Genomic DNA, 23,943 nt, shown 5'->3' on the forward strand with positions numbered 1-23,943 from the left:
AAAAAGGATCACTGTAATTAGGACAAGCCACAAAGCAAATTAAGGAATGCATAGCCAGAAAGAACGACTCCATCACGGAAAGGGAAAATATCTGGGAAGGGAGTGTCCCCAAAGGGCTGTTGCAACCATGCCCCCCAAAGGAACACAAAGCAGGAACTGGAGGGCAGGTAAGGCTGAACACCACACCAGAATGCAGCCCAAACCAGTGGGACAGTCTCTCCAGTAGCTTCCAACTCATCAACAGGAGAATGGGAGAAATTCATTAAAAAAAAATCTTAGCCAAGCACCCAAAGGAGACTGTTTACCAAAAAAGACAAGGACTCTGCTAGGAATCTCCAAATCCAGGCAGACACAATTCATTCGTAATCCCGCCATCTGATCTGCTCCACAAATGGGAACAAGGAGGTTTGTGATCCTCAGACAGGCAAGTAACGTCCACTAGCGGATGACTCTTCCTGAACCAGCAGAAAGGTCAACACAACCCTCAAGGAGTTGTAAATAGGGACCCAAGAGCATAAGAAGCCCGTAAACAGGGACCCAAGAGCATAAGAAGCCCATCCCAATGGATTGGTACTAATAACTATGGACTTCAACCCCAAGAATTCTAGGCCAGGGTAAACCAAAGTTAGTACCAAAGATGAACATGTCGAGGGGATTTCTCCCTTATCTAGATTTGGCACCAAAAAGCAACATCAGGAAAGTGCAAGGGACACCAGACCTAATGGCCATCCCTACCAAAATGGTTCATCGCTATCAAACAGAGGGGCCACCACCGAAGCCCTTATCACAAAAGGGGTGAAGGCCAATTTCCCCAAAGACCTCCATCTGTGACATAAAAGATGTGAGGGCAAGTGTTAATGCCCCTTCTCAGAAGAATGAGGGTCCCAACCAGCTGGACAAAACAACTAAAAGAAAGGAAACCAATGAGCTCTCCCACAACAGGAGGAGGAGCAGACTGCTCCACAGCTCTGACATACCAGAAAGGGAAAAGGAAGCACCAGTAACAAAACAATGAGAGAGCAATGGAGCAATACCCTTATCTGCCAATCTCACAAGGGTGGTCTTTCATGGTGGCAGAAACCAGACAGCTCTCCAACAGCACCCCCCTAAACGAGCCAAGAAGTCAGGTCACAGAGAGGATACTTGCCCGAGACCATTAATAGTCTGGCCTGAACAAGGACCAAGTGAAGTGGGGACTCCGCTCTGCACCAAGAGTATCCGTGTGGGCCATTTCCTTCTGTAAAAAGCAACAGCACAGATGCTGATGGGATTAGCCACCCCCCTAAGAAGGCAAGGAGCAAGAACAGAAACCTTAGCCTGAAAACCTATTCATATAAAGGGCCCATTCACATAAGAAAGTAGTTCAGTTCATTCCCAAATTAAGTTACTTTTTAAGTCACACAATCTGTTACAAGCACAGAAATGTAACTGCCATTATACTCAAACCATCTTAGGCAGATCCCAAACAACAAGGTGGCGAGACACAAAACCTAACATTTGAAAGGGTCATGGTGAGATCCTTTCAGATCTCATACTTGGCTAGAGCCTTGAATATTCTCATCAATGACTCTAGCCACAAGGTAACAGAAGCTTGGACAGGACAGGTGCATTGCAGTGTACCCTAAGTAAAGGTGCTACAGGAATCTTTTTGCCAGACCAGTCTTCAACTCAGGCCATCCTGTCCCCAGATGGGAGGGAAATGAACACCAAACCTTAGATCATAGAAGCATAGGAGATTACTAGGCTATCGACACAAAGGTCATTTTAAGTCTAGCCACTTCAGCAAAATATACTACCATACAAGTACTAGGCAATACCAAAGACTGCATGTAGTGATGACTGCTCATGTCCAAGAGGGTTGTGGGTGCTATCCCCAGCAAGAATTTACAGTGCCCCATCCACTCGTCCACAGTACACAACTGTACTAGGTCCTTTCCTTCACTGTTGCAGTATTCAACTCCCTCCCTCCTCCCCCCATAGTCCTTTTCCTTCCTGGATGTACTGGTCACCTCCTGGGTTTCCTTAGACTGGTGTTCCTACTGGGGCAATCAGCTGAGGACAGTACGTCCGGACGTCACCTTTATGCCCTATACTATGCGAGGAGCATAAGTGTAATGTATGGCATACCTTAAAGCCACAGTAGGCTTTGGTATACTGGCTAACATTGGGCTTCCATGGCAGGGAATCCCATTTGTTAGGAATACTGCAACAGTGAGTGTAAGGACATTTACTGTTACGATAAGATTTTACACAACTGTACACTAAGTCCTTACATTCAATGTTGCAGTATTCCTAACATATGGGAGAGTGACAAAGCTCAAAAAGAAACTTGGAAGGAGCAGTACAGCCCTCTAAGACGCCATGACGAATGGCTCTAGCAAAACAAGCTCTAGCTCTGGAGATACCATCCAACTTGTAGTGCTTAATAAAACTATGCATAGAAAACCAGGTAGCTGCTTCAAGAACAGCATTCATATCTAAGCCCCTGAAAAAAGCACCAGAAGAAGGCACAGCTCTAGTAGAATAAGAAGTTATGTACCTACCATAACGTTCCATGTTAGTTGTCTTCTTCTTGCCTTCTTTCTTGCTGGATGGGTTTGGAGCCGATCCTCGGCTCCGACTCGGCCTTCTACTAAAGCTCGAGAGCTATTTATTGGCTCGAGGCCTCCCCATATCCCACAATGCTTGGCACTAGATACCCAAATCTCGTTTGGCAGAGCTAACACCATAGAAAAATTTTAAGGACACCTGTCCAAAATACAAGGTTTACCTACAGTACTAAAACAGAGGAGAACGTAACCTAGTTAAGACTCAGCCAGAGGAAGAAGGCCTCAAAAAGGGACTCTTCTTGGTCTGTCCAGGCTAGGGGGATGGAGGGTGGGACGCAAGAAAGAAGGTGAGAAGAAGACAACTAATATGGAACGTTATGGTAGGTACATAACTTCTTAATGTTAAGTTGTCTATCTCGCCTCCATTCTTGCTGGATGGGACAGCGTCCCTAGCACCTTAGTCCTGGGTGGCTCATCGGAACAGAGCACAGTGGAACCAAAATCAGCTCGACTCCTAGAGGCCATATCCAACTTATAATGTGAAATGAAAGTATGAGGAGTGGCCCATGTGGCTGCAGTACAAATAGATTCCATTGGTAGTCTTGCTTGAAAAGCTACCGAAGTAGCCAACGCTCTGGTGGAATGAGCTTTGGGTTTTGTAGGGAGTTCTTTATGTCTCAGTTGATAAATCAAAGTAATAATAGAGGCCAACCACCTGGATAAGGTTACTTTAGAAACTGGCAGGCCCGGTTTGCCCTCAGCATAGGACAGGAAGAGTTGGTCCGATTTTCTTATTTGTTTAGTCCTATCCAAATAAAAATGTAATTTGCCTATGAACATCCAATTGGTGTAACTTTTGTTCAGCTTTGTTCGAATATTTAGGAAAAAAGACAGGTAGATCAATAGCCTGATTCAGGTTTGTCTCTGAAGGTATCTTGGGCAGAAAAGAAGAATTAGTCCTGAATTAGTCCTGAGTGAAACTCTATCCTTGTGAAACACAAGATAAGGAGGACGAATACAGAGGGCTTGAAGTTCCGAAACTCTCCTAGATGAGGTGATGGCTGCTAAAAAGACAAGTCTTCCAGGAGAGTAATTTTAAGGAACAGGAGGCCGCAGGTTCAAAAGGAGGGAGAATCAAGGAAGCTAATATCAGGTTTAAATCCCACAGAGGTGGGGGATCTCTGACCTGGGGCCTAAGTAAAATAGTCCCTTTAAGAAAGGCCTTGCAAAGTTAGTGGGACATGATGCTGGTTTCTGACAAGCCAGCGTGGAAATTTGCGATAGCAGCCAATTGGACCCTAATGGTGGTAGACGAGGAACCAGCTCGAAAAAGTTCTGCTAAAAAATCTAGAACGTGATGGACAGGGGCTGTAAAGGGGTCTATATTTCTAGCCTCTGCCCAGAAAGAGAAACGTTTCCACTTACTAGCATAAGTCTTCCTGGTAGTAGATTTGTGCGAAGAAAGGATGATTTCACGCACCGGCTGAGAAATATGTGGAAGCCTGGCTAAGGTTGGAAGTGGAGCAACCAAGCTGTGAGGTTGAGAGACTGAAGGGATTGGTGCAGCCCACCCGACTGATGGACCAAGAGGTCTGGCACTGGGTCCAGATTCCAAGGCTGCTCTGGCAGGTGACAATGCAGGAATGGGAACCAAATTTGTCGAGGCCAGTAAGGGGCAATGAGGATCATCCTGGATCCCAATGTGGTCGCCTTCTGAATTAGTTTGGGAATCAGGGGAAAAGGTGGGAATGCATACAGAAGACCCCATGAACTAGAGCGTCTCTGGGGGAGTGGCCGGGGAGGGGGAAGAGAGTGAAGAAATCGTCGCACTTGCTGTTGAGAGGAGTTGCGAAAAAATCGCAGCAAGGCTGACCCCATCTGCGGAAAATTTTGTCCGCTACTGACTGACTGAGAGACCACACGTGAGGCATGAGAATAGCTCTGCTTAGCCTGTCCACTATGACGCTGGACTTCCCAGAGATGTGCGTTGCTATCAGAAACCGTTGAGAGGAGATCGCCCACTGCCAGAGTCTGAGTGCTTCTCGAAATAAGGGATAGGACTTGGTTCCGCCCTGCTTGTTGATGTACCACACTACAGACATATTATAAAAAAATAAAAGTGATCCGTAGACTGATAGCACCGTTTTTCCAAATTTTATTGCAACACACTAAGCGCTTTCACCCAGCCAGTCCGTGGGTTTCATCAGAGTAAAAGACATTAAAAATCTTTTCAGTTTTATACAATTCAAACCTATCTTCGACCAGTCACATGTCTACTTCAATTAAATTGTGATTTTGAACCATCAATTAATACATTTCTTATTACTTTTGTTGCATTAATTAATTAAATTAACAACATAACGCCTCAAAATTGATGAAATAAAAAACAATATTTCACAGAAAATACGTACATGTAATTATATAATTATAATAAAATTCATATATTTAAAAAATGGTAATGTTTCATTGACAGAAACTGAGGAACAATTGTTCACAATACACTCTACACCAGGTACATCACAGAGTGTTCCGTCGGCTAGTGATGGTTCGGGGGATTTGATTGGAAGTGAACATTACGCTCAAGGACAGGAACTCAAGGGCAGGAAGTTCCGCTTCCGAATTCCAGCACGAATGCTAGAGACGGCGCAAAATCTAATGGCAGGAGTGGCCAGAGGATTCCTGACAAAGGATGTACTTTCAGCTCCTAAATTTGTTATTCCAACCAGCAATAACGCTCGAGACATGGGATGTTTGAACAAACAACTGCAGGACTTTGAAAAGAAGTTTAAGACACTCCAAATGGACAATGTTCTTAAGAGGTCGTTGGAGTTAAAACAGGTGCCTAAAGGACTACTCATGTTTAAATTACCCTTTGGGTTCGAACACAACAGTGAGTTGTTCAATGAACTTTTAGATATTTCTGATAACACAGGTATGGAATTGATGAGATTAATTATTAAGAACAACAACTTAAAACTTGCTAAGTTGAATGAAACTTTAATTACTTTACACAATAGTATACAAAATGATTTATTGTCTGAATACAACAAACATCGTTTTGATAACATTATAACAGACATGGATAAATCCCAGATCCTTGCTGGTCTGCTGGGACTGCCTGGATGGCCCTTTTTTTTTTAGCAGTTTTGAAATTTCTAGCACTGCTTGTTCCCTTAGACTGGGTGGAACATCTGGAAGGGACCTGGTTGTTTGTACAGGGGTGTGGACAAAGGGGATTTTGTAACCCTCGGATATGATGGACCGTACCCATTTGTCTTGTGTCAGGAGTTGCCAGGCTTCTGGGTACAGTGACAATCTTCGCCAGACTGCCTCCGAAGGTGGACAGTCGAGCAGCCCCTCAGGGGTGCTGAAAGGGTTTGTCAGAGAAACACTCTCTGCTACCCTGATTTTGCAGACTCCCTCTGCCTCTCGGGCGGCGTCTATTATTGTTCCCTCCTCTGTCCCTGGAGGGAAACTCGCCACGTGTGTGTCAGGGTTTCCGAAACCACATTTTTCCACTCTTCTGACCTTTAGGGTATGGTCTAGAGGGAGTAGAAAAACGTACTCCCACAGCAGAGAGAGTCTTGCCTTCCTGCTCACACCTGGTAAAGGTATCCTTCACCTGTGGTCCAAACAGAGCCGAACCATCGAAGGGGGTATTGGTGAAGGACACCTTAAAGGGGTCAGCAAAATTACATAACTGCATCCAGGCATGTGTTCTCAAAGCCACGCCTGCACCTGCGTCCCTACTCGCCCCATCGACTGCATAAGAAATGAGCTGCATGGAGGAGCTAACAATAGAATTAAGGGTCGCCAGCTGGGAGTTAATCTTATCCTGAGCCCCCGCAGCTGATGGATCCTGAAGGGTATCACCCAGTTCATTGAGAAGATCCCTTTGAAGGTGGGTGAAATGGCACAGATAATTCAGCGACCGCATGGAAAAGGTCGCTGAAGAAAACATCCGCTTCCCGTACCTGTCCATTGTCCTAGACTCTTTATTAGGTGGATGGACAGGCATCAAAGGGTCAGCCAACTCCTTCTTAGTGGCTACTGCCACCACCATGGCATCAACAGGGACACCTTTTGTCAGAAATTGTTTGTCGGGTGGGGCTGTAATGAACTTAGTGGGCCGGTGGGGAGTTGGTTCCACTGTGTCCGAGGCTGACCACGCCCCTTAGAGCCACCACTTCCATGAGCGGGTCGAAGGGTGGAGACACCCAGGAGGTGGAAGGGCGAGAACCAAATGCATCCAGGTACACCGACTCATCCTTGGAAGGGTTAAGGGCAGTCCAGTTCCCCTCTCTGCTTAAGGATCTCTAGGATGTCTGAAAAAGAGACATCCTCAGAGGGGGATTCTGGGGACCCTTCCGAATCCTCCAAGTCGATATCAGACGTGACTGACTCGGGGGAGTCAACATGTTTCCTCTTACATTTTTCCTTCTGAGGGGGCTCCTCTGAATGATCAGGGGAGGCCTCGGAAGAGGAAGATACGCCCAATGGGGCGGCCTGGAAAGTCTGTTCTCCATGCTTGGGGTCAGGAGGGTGGACAGAGATCGATGCAGGCACCATGGGGGAGGAGCCAAAGGGGCCGATCGAGGAGCCGACACAGGAGTCAGCACGCTCCTCATGACCTCGAAGGCGCCCCTGTCAGGCAGAGCAGAGGGTCCCCGCTCCGAAGAGACGTGAACCCCTCCCGGCACCGAGAGGGACGGCTCCGAGGCCGATGTCGGGGCGGAGCTCACCTGCGCCGAAGCCCAGAGAGGGAGAACAGAGTTGGACAAGGGTCCGATGCCACTCGCCCCCTCGGAGCCGACGAGGGAGTCCCGGCGCCCAGACCCCACCAAGGAAGGAACCAATGAAGAGATTGAAGCTGAAGGAGCCGAAAGGTGTGGTATCGGCTCCAACGTTTCCATGATTCGAGCCCCAACCAGCTCCGGCTCCGAACACAAACGGGGAGTCTGAGGAGGAACTGCTGAAGACACCGGGACAGCCACAGTCTGTTGAGAAGGGCTGGTTATCATCTTGGCCAGGGCCTGCGATTTAAGTAGTCTACTAACCACCCTCTCCAAGTCATGGTCGGGTAACCTGGAAGACCGAGAGGAGTGGGACCTATGGCTTCGTTCCAACTGAAGCAACGGTGACCTCGGAGCAGAGCGAACAGATTCTAGGGAAGGGGACCTAGAACGTTTTCGGCCCAATGACGGTTCTGACAGTAAAGTCGGAGCCAATTGAGGTCTAGAGGTGTCGGCTCCAGCCAGAGCCGAAGAGGAGGCAGATGCTCCGCCCGGCGACGGCTCAAACTGGGAGCCGACGGCTTGGCGGGCTTTGAGGATTTCCCCGACTGAGGCTTCGCCGGGGATCCCTCTGGCTTGAGTAGGCCTCTCAAGATAAACTTGTTCCTACGCTCCTGCAGGACTCATGGGCTGAAGGCATGACAGACCGAGCAGGAGTCCTGCAGGTGTAGGGAACCCAAGCAATAAACGCAAGAAGTGTGACCGTCTGTCAGAGACATCTTCTGACAGCATGAGTCACACTTCTTGAAGCCTGAAACTTTGGTATCCTTGGACATACTGACCCGGTGATACCAAAGAGAGAAAAATTACACTAGTGCTTAAACAAGGCACACAGACACACTCATACTAGATAAGCTAACAATAATAAGCAGAAAAAAACTATCACTATCACCCACACACAATAACAACAACAACCACCTCAATAAAAATATACAAAGGGGGGGGGGTTAGCCACTAATAGAGAAGAAACAATGGGGGGGGAGGGTAGAAACTCTCTAACAGAAAATGAGTTTCCTAAGTGGAACAAACTAGGGAATACACAATATAACTATACATGGTAAAGACAATCTAACTCTAAGAAAAATACAGTTAAATATTAGCTGAAAATAGAAAAAAAAGGATTAATACGACCTGAGCCAGTAAAAACGCAACCTCGTAGCTGAAGCGGCAAACGAGATCTGGGTATCTAGTGCCAAGCATTGTGGGATATGGGGAGGCCTCGAGCCAGTAAATAGCTCTCGAGCTTTAGTAGAAGGGAGCCGAGGATCAGCTCCAAACCCATCCAGCAAGAATGAAGGAGAGATAGCCAACTTAACATTGAGCCTTTACAGAAAAAGAAAGGCTCTTACCATGAAAAGTTTAATAAAAAGAAATAGCTTTTGAAACCCAGGATGAAATAGTTTGCTTGGATACAGCTAATCCTAACAAAGAAACAAACAGCCAATCAAGTTTTCTAATAGCCTTAGTCTTATCCAAATAAAATCTGCATCTTCTATGTACATCCAAATTATGCACCACCCTCTCAATAGCAGATTGTGGAGATGGGACAAAAGTAGCCAAATGAATAGACTGATTAAGAGACAACTCATTAACCACCTTAGGCATAAAAGAAGGATTAGTACAGAAGGACACCCTGTCCTTATGAGACACCAAAAAAGGTAGACAAGCTATAAGGGCTTATTGCTCAGACACCCGTCTGGCAGAAGTAAGAGCCAACAAAAGAACGGTCTTCCAAGAACAATGTTGCAAGGAAACTGAAGCAGCAGGCTCAAAGGGAGCTCGAGTCAACTTCTCCAAAACAAAATTAAGATCCCAGGGAGGAGGAACAGGCTTCCTGGGAGGTCTCATATGAAGGATACCTTTTAGAAACTGTTTAGCCCCAAATGTAGAAGCCAGAGGAGGAGATGAAAGCAGACAAGTAGAGAATGCTGATAAATGGGCCTTAACAGAAGAATAGGCCAAACCAGCATTGTCAACTAACATAAATAAGAAAGAATAAATAAAAGGAACATCCACAGTAAGTGGGGCCCAGGCTATGACAGATAAATAGAAAACCTCTTCCATTTGGAGAAGTAGGATTTCCTAGTAGTAGTCTTCCAGGCATCCTGCAGGACCTGCAGCATGTCTCGGAAAAAAGGTGTTTCAAAATTCTATCACCCACAGTGTCAGATGAAGAATGGACAGGTGGGGATGGATGAGAGATCCCTTGTCTTGTATGAGGAGATCCACCCTGTGAGGTAACTTGTGACGACTGCTCTTGGCTAAATGCAGAAGAGGAGGGAACCAATACTGTCGCGGCCCAAAGGGAATCACCAGCAAGATTTTGGGAGCATCTTGTTGAATTTTGGACAGGACTTTTGTAAAGAGCGGAAGGGGAGGAAATGCATAAAGAAACATCCCCTTCCAAGAAAGAGAGAGGGCATCCACTTTCCACACTAGAGGACCTGGGACTCTGGCACAAAACAGAAGTAGTTGTCTGTTCAGAGGGGAGGCAAACAGATCTACTTGAGGAGTACCCCACTGGTGGACAATATCTATAAACACATCCCTGTGAAGCATCCCATTAGTGGGATAGAGTTAAGGACCTTCTCACAGTGTCTGCCACAATGTTCTGATCTGAAGGGATATAAACTGCCTGAAGAGTTATTTGATACCCGACAGCCATATCCCATACCAGAAGTGCCAATTGGCAAAGAAGATGAGATCTTTTTCCTACCTGTTTGTTTATATACCACATCACTGTGGCATTGTCTGTGAATTACCTTGTGAGGCCCCGGACAGAAAAGAGGATGAAAGGCCTGAAGAGCCAGCATAAAAGCTCTCATCTCTGACACTAATGTGCTGCTCCTGTTGAACAGGCGACTGCACCCCTTGTAGTTTTAGGGAGCCATATGAAGTGTCTGTGAACAGTTCTTGAGAGGGAAGAGGGGGATGAAAAGGAAGCCCTGGATTTAGAGACAACTGCTGAGTCCACCAGACAAGTTTCTTCTTCAGACAAGGAAGCGGAGGAACTACAAAGTCTAGAAGATGTGCATGTTGAAGCCACACTGACTTCAGAAACCACTGAAACTTTCTCATGTGAAGTTTGGCCACAGGCAGTATTAGGAATGGTGGATGCCATGAAACCCAGAGCTCTCAAACTCCCTGAGTTTAATAGAGGTCAGTGGAAGAAGACTTTGAAAGAAGGAAATGAGGGTTAAGGCCTTTGGAGGAGGCAGAGATGCCAGCACAGACACCATCTGAATCCTGCAACACAGAAAGACACGATGCTGAGAGGGAGACAGAGAAGAATTTTTGAAATGTATTGTGAACTCTAGGCTCTGAAAAAGCAATCACAGGAGGCAAGCATTTGGTGAATACTCTTGCAGCAGTACAAAAGGCCAAAGAGCAAAGCAGAGAACTTAAAATGCAGACACACCATATAGTTCTGAGTGAGCAAGAGAGGAAACTGAGTCTACAGGAACAACATCCGAAAGGATGGCACCTTCAGAAAAATGTTCAGAAGAGAGAGGTCTAGAAAAGTTCTCAAAGTACCATCTTTTCTAGGCTCTAGAAACATTGAGTAAAACCCCTTCCTGCTTGAGACACAGGTGCCTCTTGAATAGTACCCACAGTCAAAAAATCTCTAAGAACCTCAGGGAAAAAGGAAGTTGTTCCCAAGGAGGCTGAGGAATGTCCATAAAAGGGGGATAGTATTGCTAAATCATGAAGTACCCTTGATGAATGATGGACAGAACCCAAGAATCCAGTAATCTGAAGCCAAAAAGGAAGAGCGAGAAAGGTGAAGAGAAAGAGGCATGTGGCTGGGAAGAGTTGGATAGTCGCACAGAACCTGGCCTATCAGGAAGTCTCTGAAGTCTGATTAGCCTTAGCAGAAGGAGCCTGCTTGCCATTCTTTTTTTTTTTTTTTTTTTTTTTTTTTTGCTCTTAGAAAGAGTGCAGGATTGTCTGTGAACAAAGGCTGGCTTATTAGGGTAGTTTCTCTGAAATTAAGGCACAGAAGAAACAAACATTTGAGTTCCTGTAAGGCTTTCCCCTTATCTTGAGTTCCTGTAAGGCTTTCCCCTTATCTTGAGTTCCTGTAAGGCTTTTCCCTTATCCTGAAGAGACTTACACAACCCAGCAGCTGCTTCTTCAAACAAAAGTTTATTATCAAGAGGAGCATCCATCAACTTATCCTTGATATCATCAGGTAAAGGCTGAAGCCTAAACCATGAATAACACTTCATAACAGAACCAAAAGCAGCAGCCCTAGAACAGGCATCTGCTGCATCATTCCTACAGTTTATAGCAAGTCGAACCACTTGAGAGGAAGTCCCTTGCAAGGAAAAGGCAGATATTTTACCCTCAGAATCAGGGAGATCAGATATAAGCTGGCAAACTTGAGGAAGAAGAGCCAAAACATATCTGGACATACAGGTCTGATAATTAATAACCCTAAAGAACAGAGCAGCAGAAGTGTAAACCTCCTTACCTAGCCTTTCCATGGTTCTACTGTCTTTAACAGAAGGCAGTAACTCTGGCGAAGGAAGCAACTACTGAAGCAACTGAGAAAGCTTGTCAGAGGCTACAGACACCACTGAAAGGTCAGCAGCAAGACATCTGCACAAAAATTACAATCCTCAGGTACCATATAAAACCTATCAGGCTTCTTGGGAGAAGGAGGCACAGAATCATGAGATTTACATGCATTAGAGATAGCAACCAAAGCAGGAGTAATAGCAGAAGATTTTGGAGATTCCATCTGCAGCAACTCAAAGCATCTCTTATGGATGTCAGAAATCTGAGCACAATCCCATTTAAAAATCATCCTAGCGATTGTGTTGCCAAAATAAATTTCTTCAAAAGCAGCATCAGGACTGGTAGATTCCTCTTCCTCTGATCCATAGTCCAAAGGAGAAGGAATTTGGGTAGAATAAGCAAGGGACTCATCAGAATCCAACTACTCTTCAGACAACTCCTGCTCTCTAGGCGTTTTAAGGGGAGTAGAGGACCAAGGAGGAGCAGTAACAGAAACCCCCCCCCCCGAGGAGGTTTTAATGACATTAAAGCATTAAACGACTCCTGAGTAAAGGCCTGCCACTCACTTTGTGGATACTTAGGAGCAGAAGAAATGCGTTTAGCTTTTCGTTTCTTCTTTAAAGGAACATCCGCCCTACAAAACCTAGAAGGCTTTGACCCAAGACGGCATTCAATAACCACAGTAGGAACCTCTTCCCTAACTAGAATCTGTGGAACACCCCTAGGCCCCTCAGAAATAATCAAGCGTGGTTCCCCTGAACATCCGAAACAGACTGCTGCAAAGCCCAGCTGGACGTGCTGCCAGATGGATCCTCGCCAGCCTCCAACCTAGTCATGGCAGAAGAGTCAGACAACACAGTTGGGCGAGCCTCTGGGATCTTACCAACTTCAGAAGAAACACCCAGCAGTGGCTAGACAGTGGCAGATTTCAGTCTTACCTTTTTCACCTTCTTCTTGCCTAATGGCTGACCCTTGGGGCAGGAAGTTCCTGCCACTGTATGTTTAGCGAGAAGCTTAAGCCAGTGGTTCTCAAGATACAAAGAAAGGGAAGAAAATCTACTATGCAGGGTCTTTGGAATGAAAGCCCAACAAACAGAACAGGTCGTATGGTCGTGAGAGGCTCTTAGGCAAAAAAGACCCTTACTGTAGCAGTCTTTATGGGGAATCTGTCTCCTGCACTGGAATTTACCCTTCCTGGATGACATTAACCCCCTAGAGCAACAAAAACCTAAGAAAAAACAAAACCCCAATGGAATACTTATCTACAATGGCTCGGTATCAGCAACAGGACATAGGCATTGAAACCAGAGAACAAAAACAGTGTTCAAACTGGCAGAAATGATGTAGGCATTCAGACCAAGGATCTGGAGCAGCATTCGGATTAGCGGCAAAGAAGTTCTGAGGATGGTACATGTGGACGTCACCATTATGCCCTAAGCATACCTTAAACAGTAGGCTCTGGTATACTGGCCGACGTTGGGCTTCCACGGCAGGGAATCCCATACGTTAGAAATACTGCAACACTGAATGTAAGGACATCTGGAAAGCTGAACGGCTTAATGTACACAAAAAACGAAACCTCAAACAAGTTGACCACATAATCCAAACACAGTATTTTTTTTTTTTTAAGATAATACACTGATGATGAGAAAGACCAAAGCTAAAAGAAGAAAGGGACAGCAGAAGCTTAGGTGAATGGACAATTTACTCAACTAAGGAATATGAAACTGAAAGAGCTTAAAACTTCTTGACAGACAGGCCTGCCATGCTTACGTTCTTTGGGACCCACAAAGTCTTATTCAGCTAAACAAGTCTGTTGAAACTCCAGCTGTGAGGAACAGACGCACTACCAACAAATCATTTTATAAATAGTCAACTGGTGAAAGTAGTTCCAGTTTGCCATTTTGGATTTTTTTTCACCTGTTATCTCCAGGTACAGAGAACATTTGGACAAGGAGCAATTTTATTGCTTTATGAAAATCATTTGCAAGTTTTGTTCACGAGTGACCTCATGGTAAACAGAACACCAAATAAAATGACTAATAAGCAGTGCAAAACTCGGGTACATGCTAAGCCTTACACCAGACCTTTCTAGGATTATAATTATACCAACCTTTACTGGGATGGTCTTCCTGTCACGAATAACACGTCCTAACTCAATAACAGACTGCATCTGGGACACTGCACGCTCAATTTGCTTATCAATGAGCGATTCCCTATATAAAGAAAATAATTATAATATTTGTGACACTTTTCCTCTTTACAAAATAGATATGCACCACAATGTTAGCACTAAATCATTTGTCTACTGCAAACACTGGCTACAATCACATACAGAACAAAACTTCAGAATTATGTTAAACATTCGTCTTAGAATGCAAACAGTTAAGAAAAACAAAAATCACTACCTTGAAATAAAATGGAAATGTTCTTGTGAAATAATTCCTCCAAAACAATGTAGACAGTTTTCAAGTAACATTAATGAAACATTTATATTTAGAAAGATACACTTGAAGGGTAGAAGAATAATCTGGGAAAAAAGAAAACACATTCCCATACATTATAGTCAAGAAAAAAATGAAATTGGCATTTAAAAAAGGTACAGTCCACAAATTTAAATAAACAGTAGTACAATTTGGTCAGTGTAGTAACAGCCTTGTTTAAAATGTTTTAAAGCTATTAACACAGCAAGATTCAGAAATGTATATTCATTGGAACAGTGAAACAGAAAGGCACTCTATTTTAACATCACCACCAGAAATGTGCAACACACACAGTGGTCATGACAGCTTGCTGAAAGACAAAGCAATTATTCCAAGTATATGGAAATCATAATACTTCAGAACTATGCGAGAAAGCCAGCTATGAGGTGTAGGGGAAAAAGCTCAGATAACAGCTCAAATGACAATCGTTTCATTTGAAGCTTGAGTGCCTGATAAGAGGGAGAGGCTGCTGTTACCTCTCTCATCTCATGGGGGGAGGTGGTTGCAGTGTATACGGTAAGAAAGGCTGGCTTGCCACACAGAGTGACACTTAGTTGAAAACCAAGACTACAGAGCCTGCAAAGGCATGGTGCATAGCATCAGTAATCCAATGGGAATCTAGCATGCACAGGTACCCTTCACCCTGGGAAACGGCAAGCTTGACAAAGCTGCTGGAGGGATACAGGGGTGCTCTCAATGGGGAGAGGGAAGGTTGGCCTTCAGGAACAGTAAACTGCCCCACACCCATTACCCAACTCTTACCATGGAGTGAAGAGCTTATTGGGACACTGGGAGGGAAGAAACAGGCCAAAGCCTGTTACCTAAGCCAGGCAGTATCTGGGTCCTGTGGCCTTAGGACGAATGAACTAATTGGGTGTCTGAATTAGAAATACTGGGAATGGTCCTGGAGGAGGCACAAAAAACGACTTTGACAAAAATTCATAAATTCATCTAATGCTAACTTGACAGGAGGGAAATAACACACCCAGGGGGTGTTCTGAGGCACAACAATGCAGCCAGTGAGCATCTACAACCGTGGAAGAACATTATTTCAACAATCACACACCCTTGCTGGGCATTACAGCACTTAAGAGAATGGGATTGTTTTTTTTTCCCCCTTAATACTATACATATTTTTTATACATTTATGATGTAAACAGTTCCTCCAGCTAATAAATCAAATTTGCTTTAATATACTTATTTTTGATGAAAGAACTGTTTTACTTCAAAATACAAGAAATGTAAATATTTGATGTCTAGGCGCAAATTCAGAAGCACAACACATATACACGGAAAAAAAGACACATTCAAAACAAACACTCGCACAGAAATGTAAACACAGACACAAGCATCTCTTAACAACCACTTTGTGGCGTATGAACACAACTTTAGAAGTTTCATTTCACAACTGTATGTTTAAAATAAATATACTGCAAGCCATTACCAATCTTTGCACCCCACCCAACTTGTTTTTTGCAACCAAATAATTTAGTAAAGCACATTCAGTAAATAGTAGTAGGAATAGTTATCTAAAACACTTGTAAATGCAAACACACATCAACACAAACGCATGCAAACGCGCACACACAGGCGTTTTTTTAACTCAATTTTTATTTTAATTGTACACTTTCAGTGAGCTATTTAGAGTGTGTAAATTGGTGAAGCTTTGCATTTTAATTGTCCACAGAGCTTCATAGCAGCTTAATATGCTTCTGTGAAGAGACAGACATGTTTTTCAGCGAACATTACCTGCATATTAACATACTGCTGGATAGAGAACATTCATTCTCCAATCAGAGCTTAAAAGAACAATTCTCTAAGCAGCATTACTATAGAAAAAGTGAGAGCAAGGTGTTCTAGTAATAAACCAGACTAATGATCCTTCATCTAAGCAGTCTAAAACATGGCAAAACAAATAAAGCCACCAGTTTTTTAATTCCGCCAACAGAATGGTACTCAAGCTATTACTATCACTTTACTCCAAAACTCCCTTATACTCATCTCTCACTCTCTCGTTCTTTGATTCATAAACCACTAAATAAACTCCGCAACTACAACTTTTGCAGAAGCAGGCCTAAAGTTTACTCGTGCCACTGGTGGCCCACCTTACTACCACTGTTTATTTTTCTGAATACAGTCTGCACTTTGAGAGATTATGTAATGATGTTCCAGTGCAGGTGGTTGTGGATTTCTGACTTATTCTTTCGGCTGTTCCCGTTAGGTGTCGCCACAGCGGATCATCTGTTTCCATTTCTTCCTGTCCTCTGCATCATGCTCTTTCACACCAACCGCCTGCATGTCCTCTCTCACCACATCCATAAACCTTATCTTAGGCCTTCCTCTTTTCCTGTTACCTGGCAGCTCCATCCTTAGCATCCTTTTCCCTAATATACCCAGCATCCCTCCTCAGCACATATCCAAACTAACACAATCTCGCCTCTCTTGCTTTGTCTCCAAACTGTCCAACCTAAGCTGACCCACTAATATACTGATTCCTAATCCTGTCCATCCTAGTCACACCCAGTGCAAATCTTAACATCTTTAACTCTGCCACATCCAGCTCTGACTCCTGCCTTTTTGTCAATGCCACCGTCTCCAATCCGTATAACATAGCTGGTCTCACTACCCTCTTATAGACCTTCCCTTTCACTCTTACTGGTACCAGTCTGTCACAAATCACTCCTGACACTCTTTTCCACCCTGCCTGTACTCTCTTTTTCACCTCTCTTCCACACTCACCATTACTCTGAACTGTGGATTTCTGACTACAGAATGGAAAGTTTTCTCTAAATAAGAACAGCCTGCATTACACACAATGAAACCATCACCACCAAAACTTGATGGTCCAGTGCTTATGGTAACTGGAAACTGCTGTAAAAACTGAAAAAATAAGCAGCTACAAGCATACAACTTTATTTGCATGTTCAACATTTTGTCAGTTTTAGCAACATGTATTTGAAGCATAACCTTTTTCTTTGCAGAGCTCAGCTGTTCTCTACCTAAAGAAATAACTTTGGCTTCCATACTATAAAATTGATTATCCTGAATATCAAACACAAATTGTCGGTTACATGGGCACAGGTGATGTAATGGAATATAAACAGGGAAGAAACTCCAGTTAAATATTTAAGCTTCAAACTGAAGATCGATTCCATCATAAAATGTTTAATTTCTGAAGTCACACACCAATGAACTCAGGCTTTAAAAAATTATTGCAAATCAATTTGATCCCAAGGTTCCTGAAAAAAAAATAAATACAGCTATGGTTATCCCAGGCCCTTTTCAGGAAAAAGCACACATCAGTGCAGTCACTTGTAACCAGTACTAGAATTAATGATGATGTTCCCGTCACTGGCTGTGACATGGTGCTGCCCTCAAAGCAACCAGCTCATTTCAGCTTTAACTATAAAAATGATGTTTAATTTAAAAGCACAAATCAAGTCAAAATGACAGGCTTCCCACAAAGAAAGATGTCAGCACCTCTTGTTAAAGTCACTTACATTTAAAATCCATAAAATGTTCAGAGTAGCAGTCACTTTGAATCACTGCCACCTCTAACATGATTAGTGAAATGGAAAGGAAATATACAAAGGATAACAATAAATTATAAAAATTAAATAAAAGGAATCATGTTACAGGGGATCCATTCCATCAAGCCCACATTCACTAAAATATACTTAAATGTTCAAGGGCATTCAGTACTCACTTGTAGGTTAATGGTACCAGCACTTACTGCAGTCAATACACACTGCACTCTAATGTTACAGTTTGAAATGAACTGTTCTCAGTAGGCTCTGCTGTCTGCAATGAATGTTGATACTGGGCTCCTACTTCCACATGCGTTAGAAGGCAAATAACAGAATAGGAAGTCTCAGCATCTCACCAACATCTCTCCTATGTTGGCCACTGAGGACAGAAGTACAACTACCACCATTAGTTATGGCTGAGGTCTGAAAGTGAACTAGTATGCTGGACAGCAACTAGGTGGAAGACAGGGAGGACTACGTACTTCACTGCTGGTCATTTCCTGTATTAAACACAGGGTAGGGGAGGTCTGTCTTCCATGAGCACATGACACAGCCACAAAAGTACATTCTACTGGCACAGACTGTCTGGGAAGTTCAGCCATTAAATGCACAATCAAAATGGCTTGACAGCCCATGCCAAAGGTCATGAATACCTTCTAAACCTACAGATGTCATGCTAGCATTTGGAACTCATGGTTATTAATCAGAAAAGCAAATACTCACATGAAACAGATGATACAAACTATGTAAGCCACGACAAAAATTGCAAAAGATGATGCAGTAAGACGAATTAGACATCTTTCAAGGTACTGTCGGAACCTTTGATCTGGACAACTCCAGAGAATTAAAATAAATACTGAAGTAAACTTGCTGAAATGACTCATGACACACCTGAAGGACCCATTACAATCCTAGCAAATAAATTCACTCATTCAAGCAAAGTAAACTACAATTAAAAATACGAAGAGGCAAAACAATTTTTGTGGGGTGGGGGGTGGGGGGTACAAGTGGCATTGTGCTTTTATACTCCCTTACATAAACGTAAAGCGTTGTCACCTCACAGCAAGAAGTTCTCCTGTTCGATTCTCGGCTGGAACGCCTTGTGTGTGGAGTCTGCATGTCCTCCCTGTGGTCGAATGACATCTAAAGACATACAGGTAGGTGCATGTGTGAATGGGTGTGCCTTCTTTGAAGGTTGGGCATTGGGGTGGCAACTCGGCACCGTAAAAATTCACTGCCAATCATTAGCGGACTGGAGTTCCGCTGTGGCGACCCCTAACCAGGAAAAGCCAAAAGACTAAACACTTTTGTTGACTGGATTAGTCTTGCTAGGCAAATGCCCTCTTTTCAGGGGGATAACGATGGCGGTATTCATACGGACTAAGGAACAAAAAAAAAGTATTTATTTACTGGGAAAGTTCCTGCTTGGAACAAAGCCAAATGCAGGGAGGAAATGCAGACTCCACACAGAAGGCCAAGAAGTGAACCAGAGAACGTCTTGCTGTGAGGCGACAATGCAACCGCTGTACCACTGCACCATTCAGATAAAATAAATAATTTACACAAATGAGTATCTAGAAATGATAGAGATGGCTTTAAATAAAGAGAAAAGTAAAGGTTTAAGTGAGGTCGTAAACATCGGGGGGTATATATTCTACAATGAATGAAATTTCTGTGGTGGGTCCAAAATTTGAGAATAAAGATATAAGCAGAATTCAATTTGGAAAAAAACAACAGAAGAAATAAAGAAAAAAATGTCTTTTCTGGAGACCACATAAATCATCATTCAGGAAAAAAAGGCTTATTTGATAAATTCAGTACTGATGGGAAAATAGCATACTTAGCAAATGTATTTATGTTGCCAACAGCATTTGAAAATGAATTATTGCAGATAATTTTTTTTTCATTTATATGGGGTTCTAGATTAAACCTAGTAAAAAGAGATTTGTATGTAAATAAAGGAGGTGGTTTAGGATTAATTAACCCAGTAGTATATGCTGCTTCATTAAATTTGTACAAAATGTTACAGTGGATAAATGAAAAAAAGAGATTAGTAGTAAAACTGTATAAGTATGATAAATTTGGAGGTACAGTTAAAAAAAAAAGTAAAAGAAAGAGCGTATAAATGAAGAAAAAAATGTTACCAAGAAAAAATATTTTTGTGGAAAATAAAAATTGATGAAATAGAAAAAGACAGAAAAGTATGGTATAAGACTAACGATAAAACATTACTATGTACACACCATGGGAAAACCTAACAGATATCAAAAATTAAAAGCTATAAAAATAATAAAATGGCAAATTGTGTAATCAGAACGTAGACTGATTTTTTGTGGAGACTCGTAATAGATAATTTGCCAGTAAAAAGAAATGCGCCATCTAAAAAGAATAGCTACAGAATATGTTTACAATGTCAAGAAGAAACAACCAGGGGAACATGTTTTTGAAATGTAAGAGCAAAAAAAAAGTTATGGGGAAAAATATGTAAAGACAATTTTTTTTGAAGACACAGAAGTGGATAAAACAAACATGGATATGATTAAATATGTATATTATAAGAACAGAAGTAAAGGATACGTTAAGAGTAGATAAAATTATTTTAGGTTATACTGAATGAAAGAATACATGAAATTATATTTAATGATAAATGGATTTTAGCAACAACATTAAGTAAAATCAGATGGTGTTTATGGAAAAAGGAGTCAGGGTCTAATGAGGATGAAAATTTAGCACGACTGTAAAGGAAATTATGAATGTGTGTAAACAGATTTGTACATTTATATATTTGTATGCAAGTAAATATTTTGTAAATAATTATTTTTGTGTATAAATAAAAGATGGGGCCATGGTTTAACATCAACAAACTCTAAATACAATAAAATATAAAAATCACTACCAAACAATTACCAAAACTAAAATGATCATTAAATGAAATTTAAACCAAATGACAACTTTTAACAAAAACGGGAAAAATTAATCATTCATTTGATTCACTTGCTGTAACAGAAATCACTCTAATGAAACTGCTACAAATTAAAATACCATCAAAAAAATTTTAAGCCATACAAAATTACCACTGTGTTTTTAATACTCTTCCTACATATACAACTTTATGAATTTCAATCTTTAGCCATTCTATGACTAACATTCCTACAAGTTTCGAAGTGTGCAATTGTATCTGTATATGTACCCACTTGGAGCTGTTCTCACCACTAAACTACTTTTTTTAATAAATCTAAGTCTAAGAACAAGTCCAGATTGAAAGTGAAATTAACTCTGTTACACTAAACATACCTCCAAGTAAATGCTGCTGAAATCAACACTCCTGGTCCTTCCATTATCATCCTCTATGATGCCAGAAGTCTGATTGCAATGGATCCCGTGATACTGATAACTCCTCCTTTGTGGATCTCCAGTTACCAGTGGCATGCTGGCAAGATTTATTTATTTGTTTGTTTGCTATTTATTTTACATTTGTTGACCAGGATTAGTCCGACTGGATACATATCCATTTTCAGCAGAGGCCCGGGGAGAAAAGCTCCAGACTTACAAATAACTAAAGATAAACAAGTTCCAGTATATGTCTAAGCATATAGTATCAAGATACAAGTTATAATCTAACATTTCAAGACATTGAAGTATACAGTTTAAAAGCAAATACATATACATACATGTTACAGTGTCTTTTGTCAGACATAAATGTGCAGCTATATACAAAGTATCTACACACAAGATGCAGTTTCTTTTTCAAACCTTTAATGATAAGGTAGGTAGCTGTGTTTACTAACTGCAGGGATGGGATGGCAGATGAGTTTTTTTTAGTCAGGGTTAGAGCAGGGACATAACCAGTGAGTTTTGAAACTCTGGGTCAGATTTTTTTTTTAAATGGCTAAATGAGGGGTTCAGAGTAAGGTCAGATGGGAGGGAATTCCAAATTTTACCTATTGTATTTGCAAACAAAGATTCTCCAGACAGGTTGTTAGCTTTAACAGACTGAACCAAAACTTTTGTGGTGGAACGAAGTGGCTTTGCATTTTTGTAGGGATGGATAATGCTTTTCAGGGAGGGCATTTTTTCTGGGTGGTTAATAACCTTAAATGCTGTAGTGAGTTGATTATATTAAATTAGCCTGGGGAGTTCTTGCCATCCTAAGAGGTTTAGATTTTTACAGTGGTGTGTCCTGTAGGGGGGTTCCTGTAGCAAACCTGGCAATTTGGTTGTAGCAGCTAGAGAGTTTATAGAGTTCAGATTTATTCAAGTTGGTAAGAATAGATGAGGCATAGAGTAGAGTTAAAAGCAGATGGGTATGGGCAATTGCAGAACTGGCTAGAGGGATGAGGAAAGGTTTATTTTTGTAGAGGGAACATAGTTTTTTATTAATGGTTTGGTTGACGTGCATATTTAAGGTTATCAATTATACCACCCAGGAGTTAGGTAGACTTATCTGGTGAGATTATGGTCCCATTGTTAGACGTTATAGTAAAGGAGGATAGCAGGGATTTGCAAGAAGAGTAATAGTTTTGTTTTATTGGGGTTTAACATCAGCTGTTGATCAATGAGCCAATTTTCCACTGTGTTAAAAGTTTCCTGGGTTAACTTGAGGAGGTCTGAGAGGTTAGTGACTTTAAAAACCAGGGTGGAATCATCAGCATATTGCATACAACTTGCTTCTGGGATTACAGAGTGGATAAAGGGGGAGAAAAGAAGGGGACCAAATATGGAGCCTTGAGGGACACCAAGGGTAACAGGGAGAAGGATGAGAGTTTGTCTTGCCAGAAGACAGCATACTGCCTTCCACTAAGATCAGATTTAAACCATTGTATGGCATGATTGTCTAGTGATATTTTATTTAGGGTGAGTAAGAGTAAGTTGTGGTTGACCATGTCGAAGGCCTTGGAAAGGTCAAGAAATAGGGCAGAGGATAGTTTGTTGTTGTTGCGGTTGGAATTTATGACATTAGAAAAGGAGAGGAGGGCTGTGATGGTGCTGTGATGGAGTCTAAATCCATGCTGGGTGTTGGCCAGGAGATAATGTTGAATAAGATAATGTAAGAGTTGTTTATGGATACACTTTTTCCATAGGTGCTGGAAGTTGTTGAAAACTGGGGGGGGGGGGCAGAGGGTGAGCAGGGCACTTAGTGATCTAAAAAGGGCAATTTTTTTATAACTATTTACTACCACAGCATAGGTTCACTTGGAGGACATTTTAAGCTTAGCCAATTCCCTTTTGGTGCTTGAACTGAATATGATGTGTGATCTGTACATTAAACTATTACTTGTACTCTAATGGAGCTTTTCTCTCTAGGTCACTGCTAAAAAAGGGCTTTCTGCCCAGCCAGACTAACCTGGTCAACAAATGTAAAATAAAAATAAATAAAATAAATAATTAGCATTTTCTGACTGGTGTTACCTATCCCATGGCTGATAATTGTATATTAGCCCTTATGAGAATAACTGTGATCATACCACAGATAATTTGAGGGGACCCATGTAAAGGATGGAGCATTTAGGAACTGCCTCTACCCATAAGTGGCATGAGGGGCAATCTTGGAGTACATTTTCTATTACCCAACCTTAGATCCAACTTGCATTTGAATATGGACAGACGAGCTTTGTTTATTACATTTAAATAATGATAAGCTGGTATATTGCAATAGGGAATGGGTGGCAAGCTGAAAAACAGGTCCATAGTTACTAGGCATGTCATCCAAAGGAGGACATACTCAGGACTGCAGCACCCCACCACCTTAAAATACAAGTCTACATGATGTGGGAGTAGAACCTACAGCCCTCTATATCAAGCATGCTACCTGCTGTGCTACTAAAACTGTTTTAAAATTCTATACCACAGTACTGACACCATTTGCTATACAAAACAGTTGCATATTTTAAGCAGACTTAGGATGAGCAGCTGTAAACTTCTCTTCCCTTGAACCTCACAATTCTATGAAAATGTACTCGAAAATAAATTCCACCTGTTATTTATAACTAGGGCATTTCTCTGTCTCTCTCACACACACACCTCAACCTCTTAGTGCAAAAAAATCTGGACAAAGCCTAAAATAAATATG

General features: G+C 42.2%; 1 protein-coding gene across 2 annotated transcripts in view; it reads right to left on the minus strand.

Annotated features, from left to right (window-relative positions):
- Positions 1-23,943, minus strand: part of IARS1 (isoleucyl-tRNA synthetase 1) — a 1,809,950-nt gene that overhangs the window by 573,969 nt on the left and 1,212,038 nt on the right. For both annotated transcript variants that reach the window (XM_044077404.1, XM_044077403.1), the window contains one exon: positions 13,977-14,079. In XM_044077404.1, the coding sequence (XP_043933339.1) occupies positions 13,977-14,079 (103 nt within the window). The remainder of the gene's footprint in view (positions 1-13,976; positions 14,080-23,943) is intronic.

This window comes from Protopterus annectens, chromosome 7.part0, assembly GCF_019279795.1.
Source record: "Protopterus annectens isolate FY-2018-M chromosome 7.part0, PAN1.0, whole genome shotgun sequence".
Taxonomy (NCBI): Eukaryota; Metazoa; Chordata; order Ceratodontiformes; family Protopteridae; genus Protopterus; species Protopterus annectens.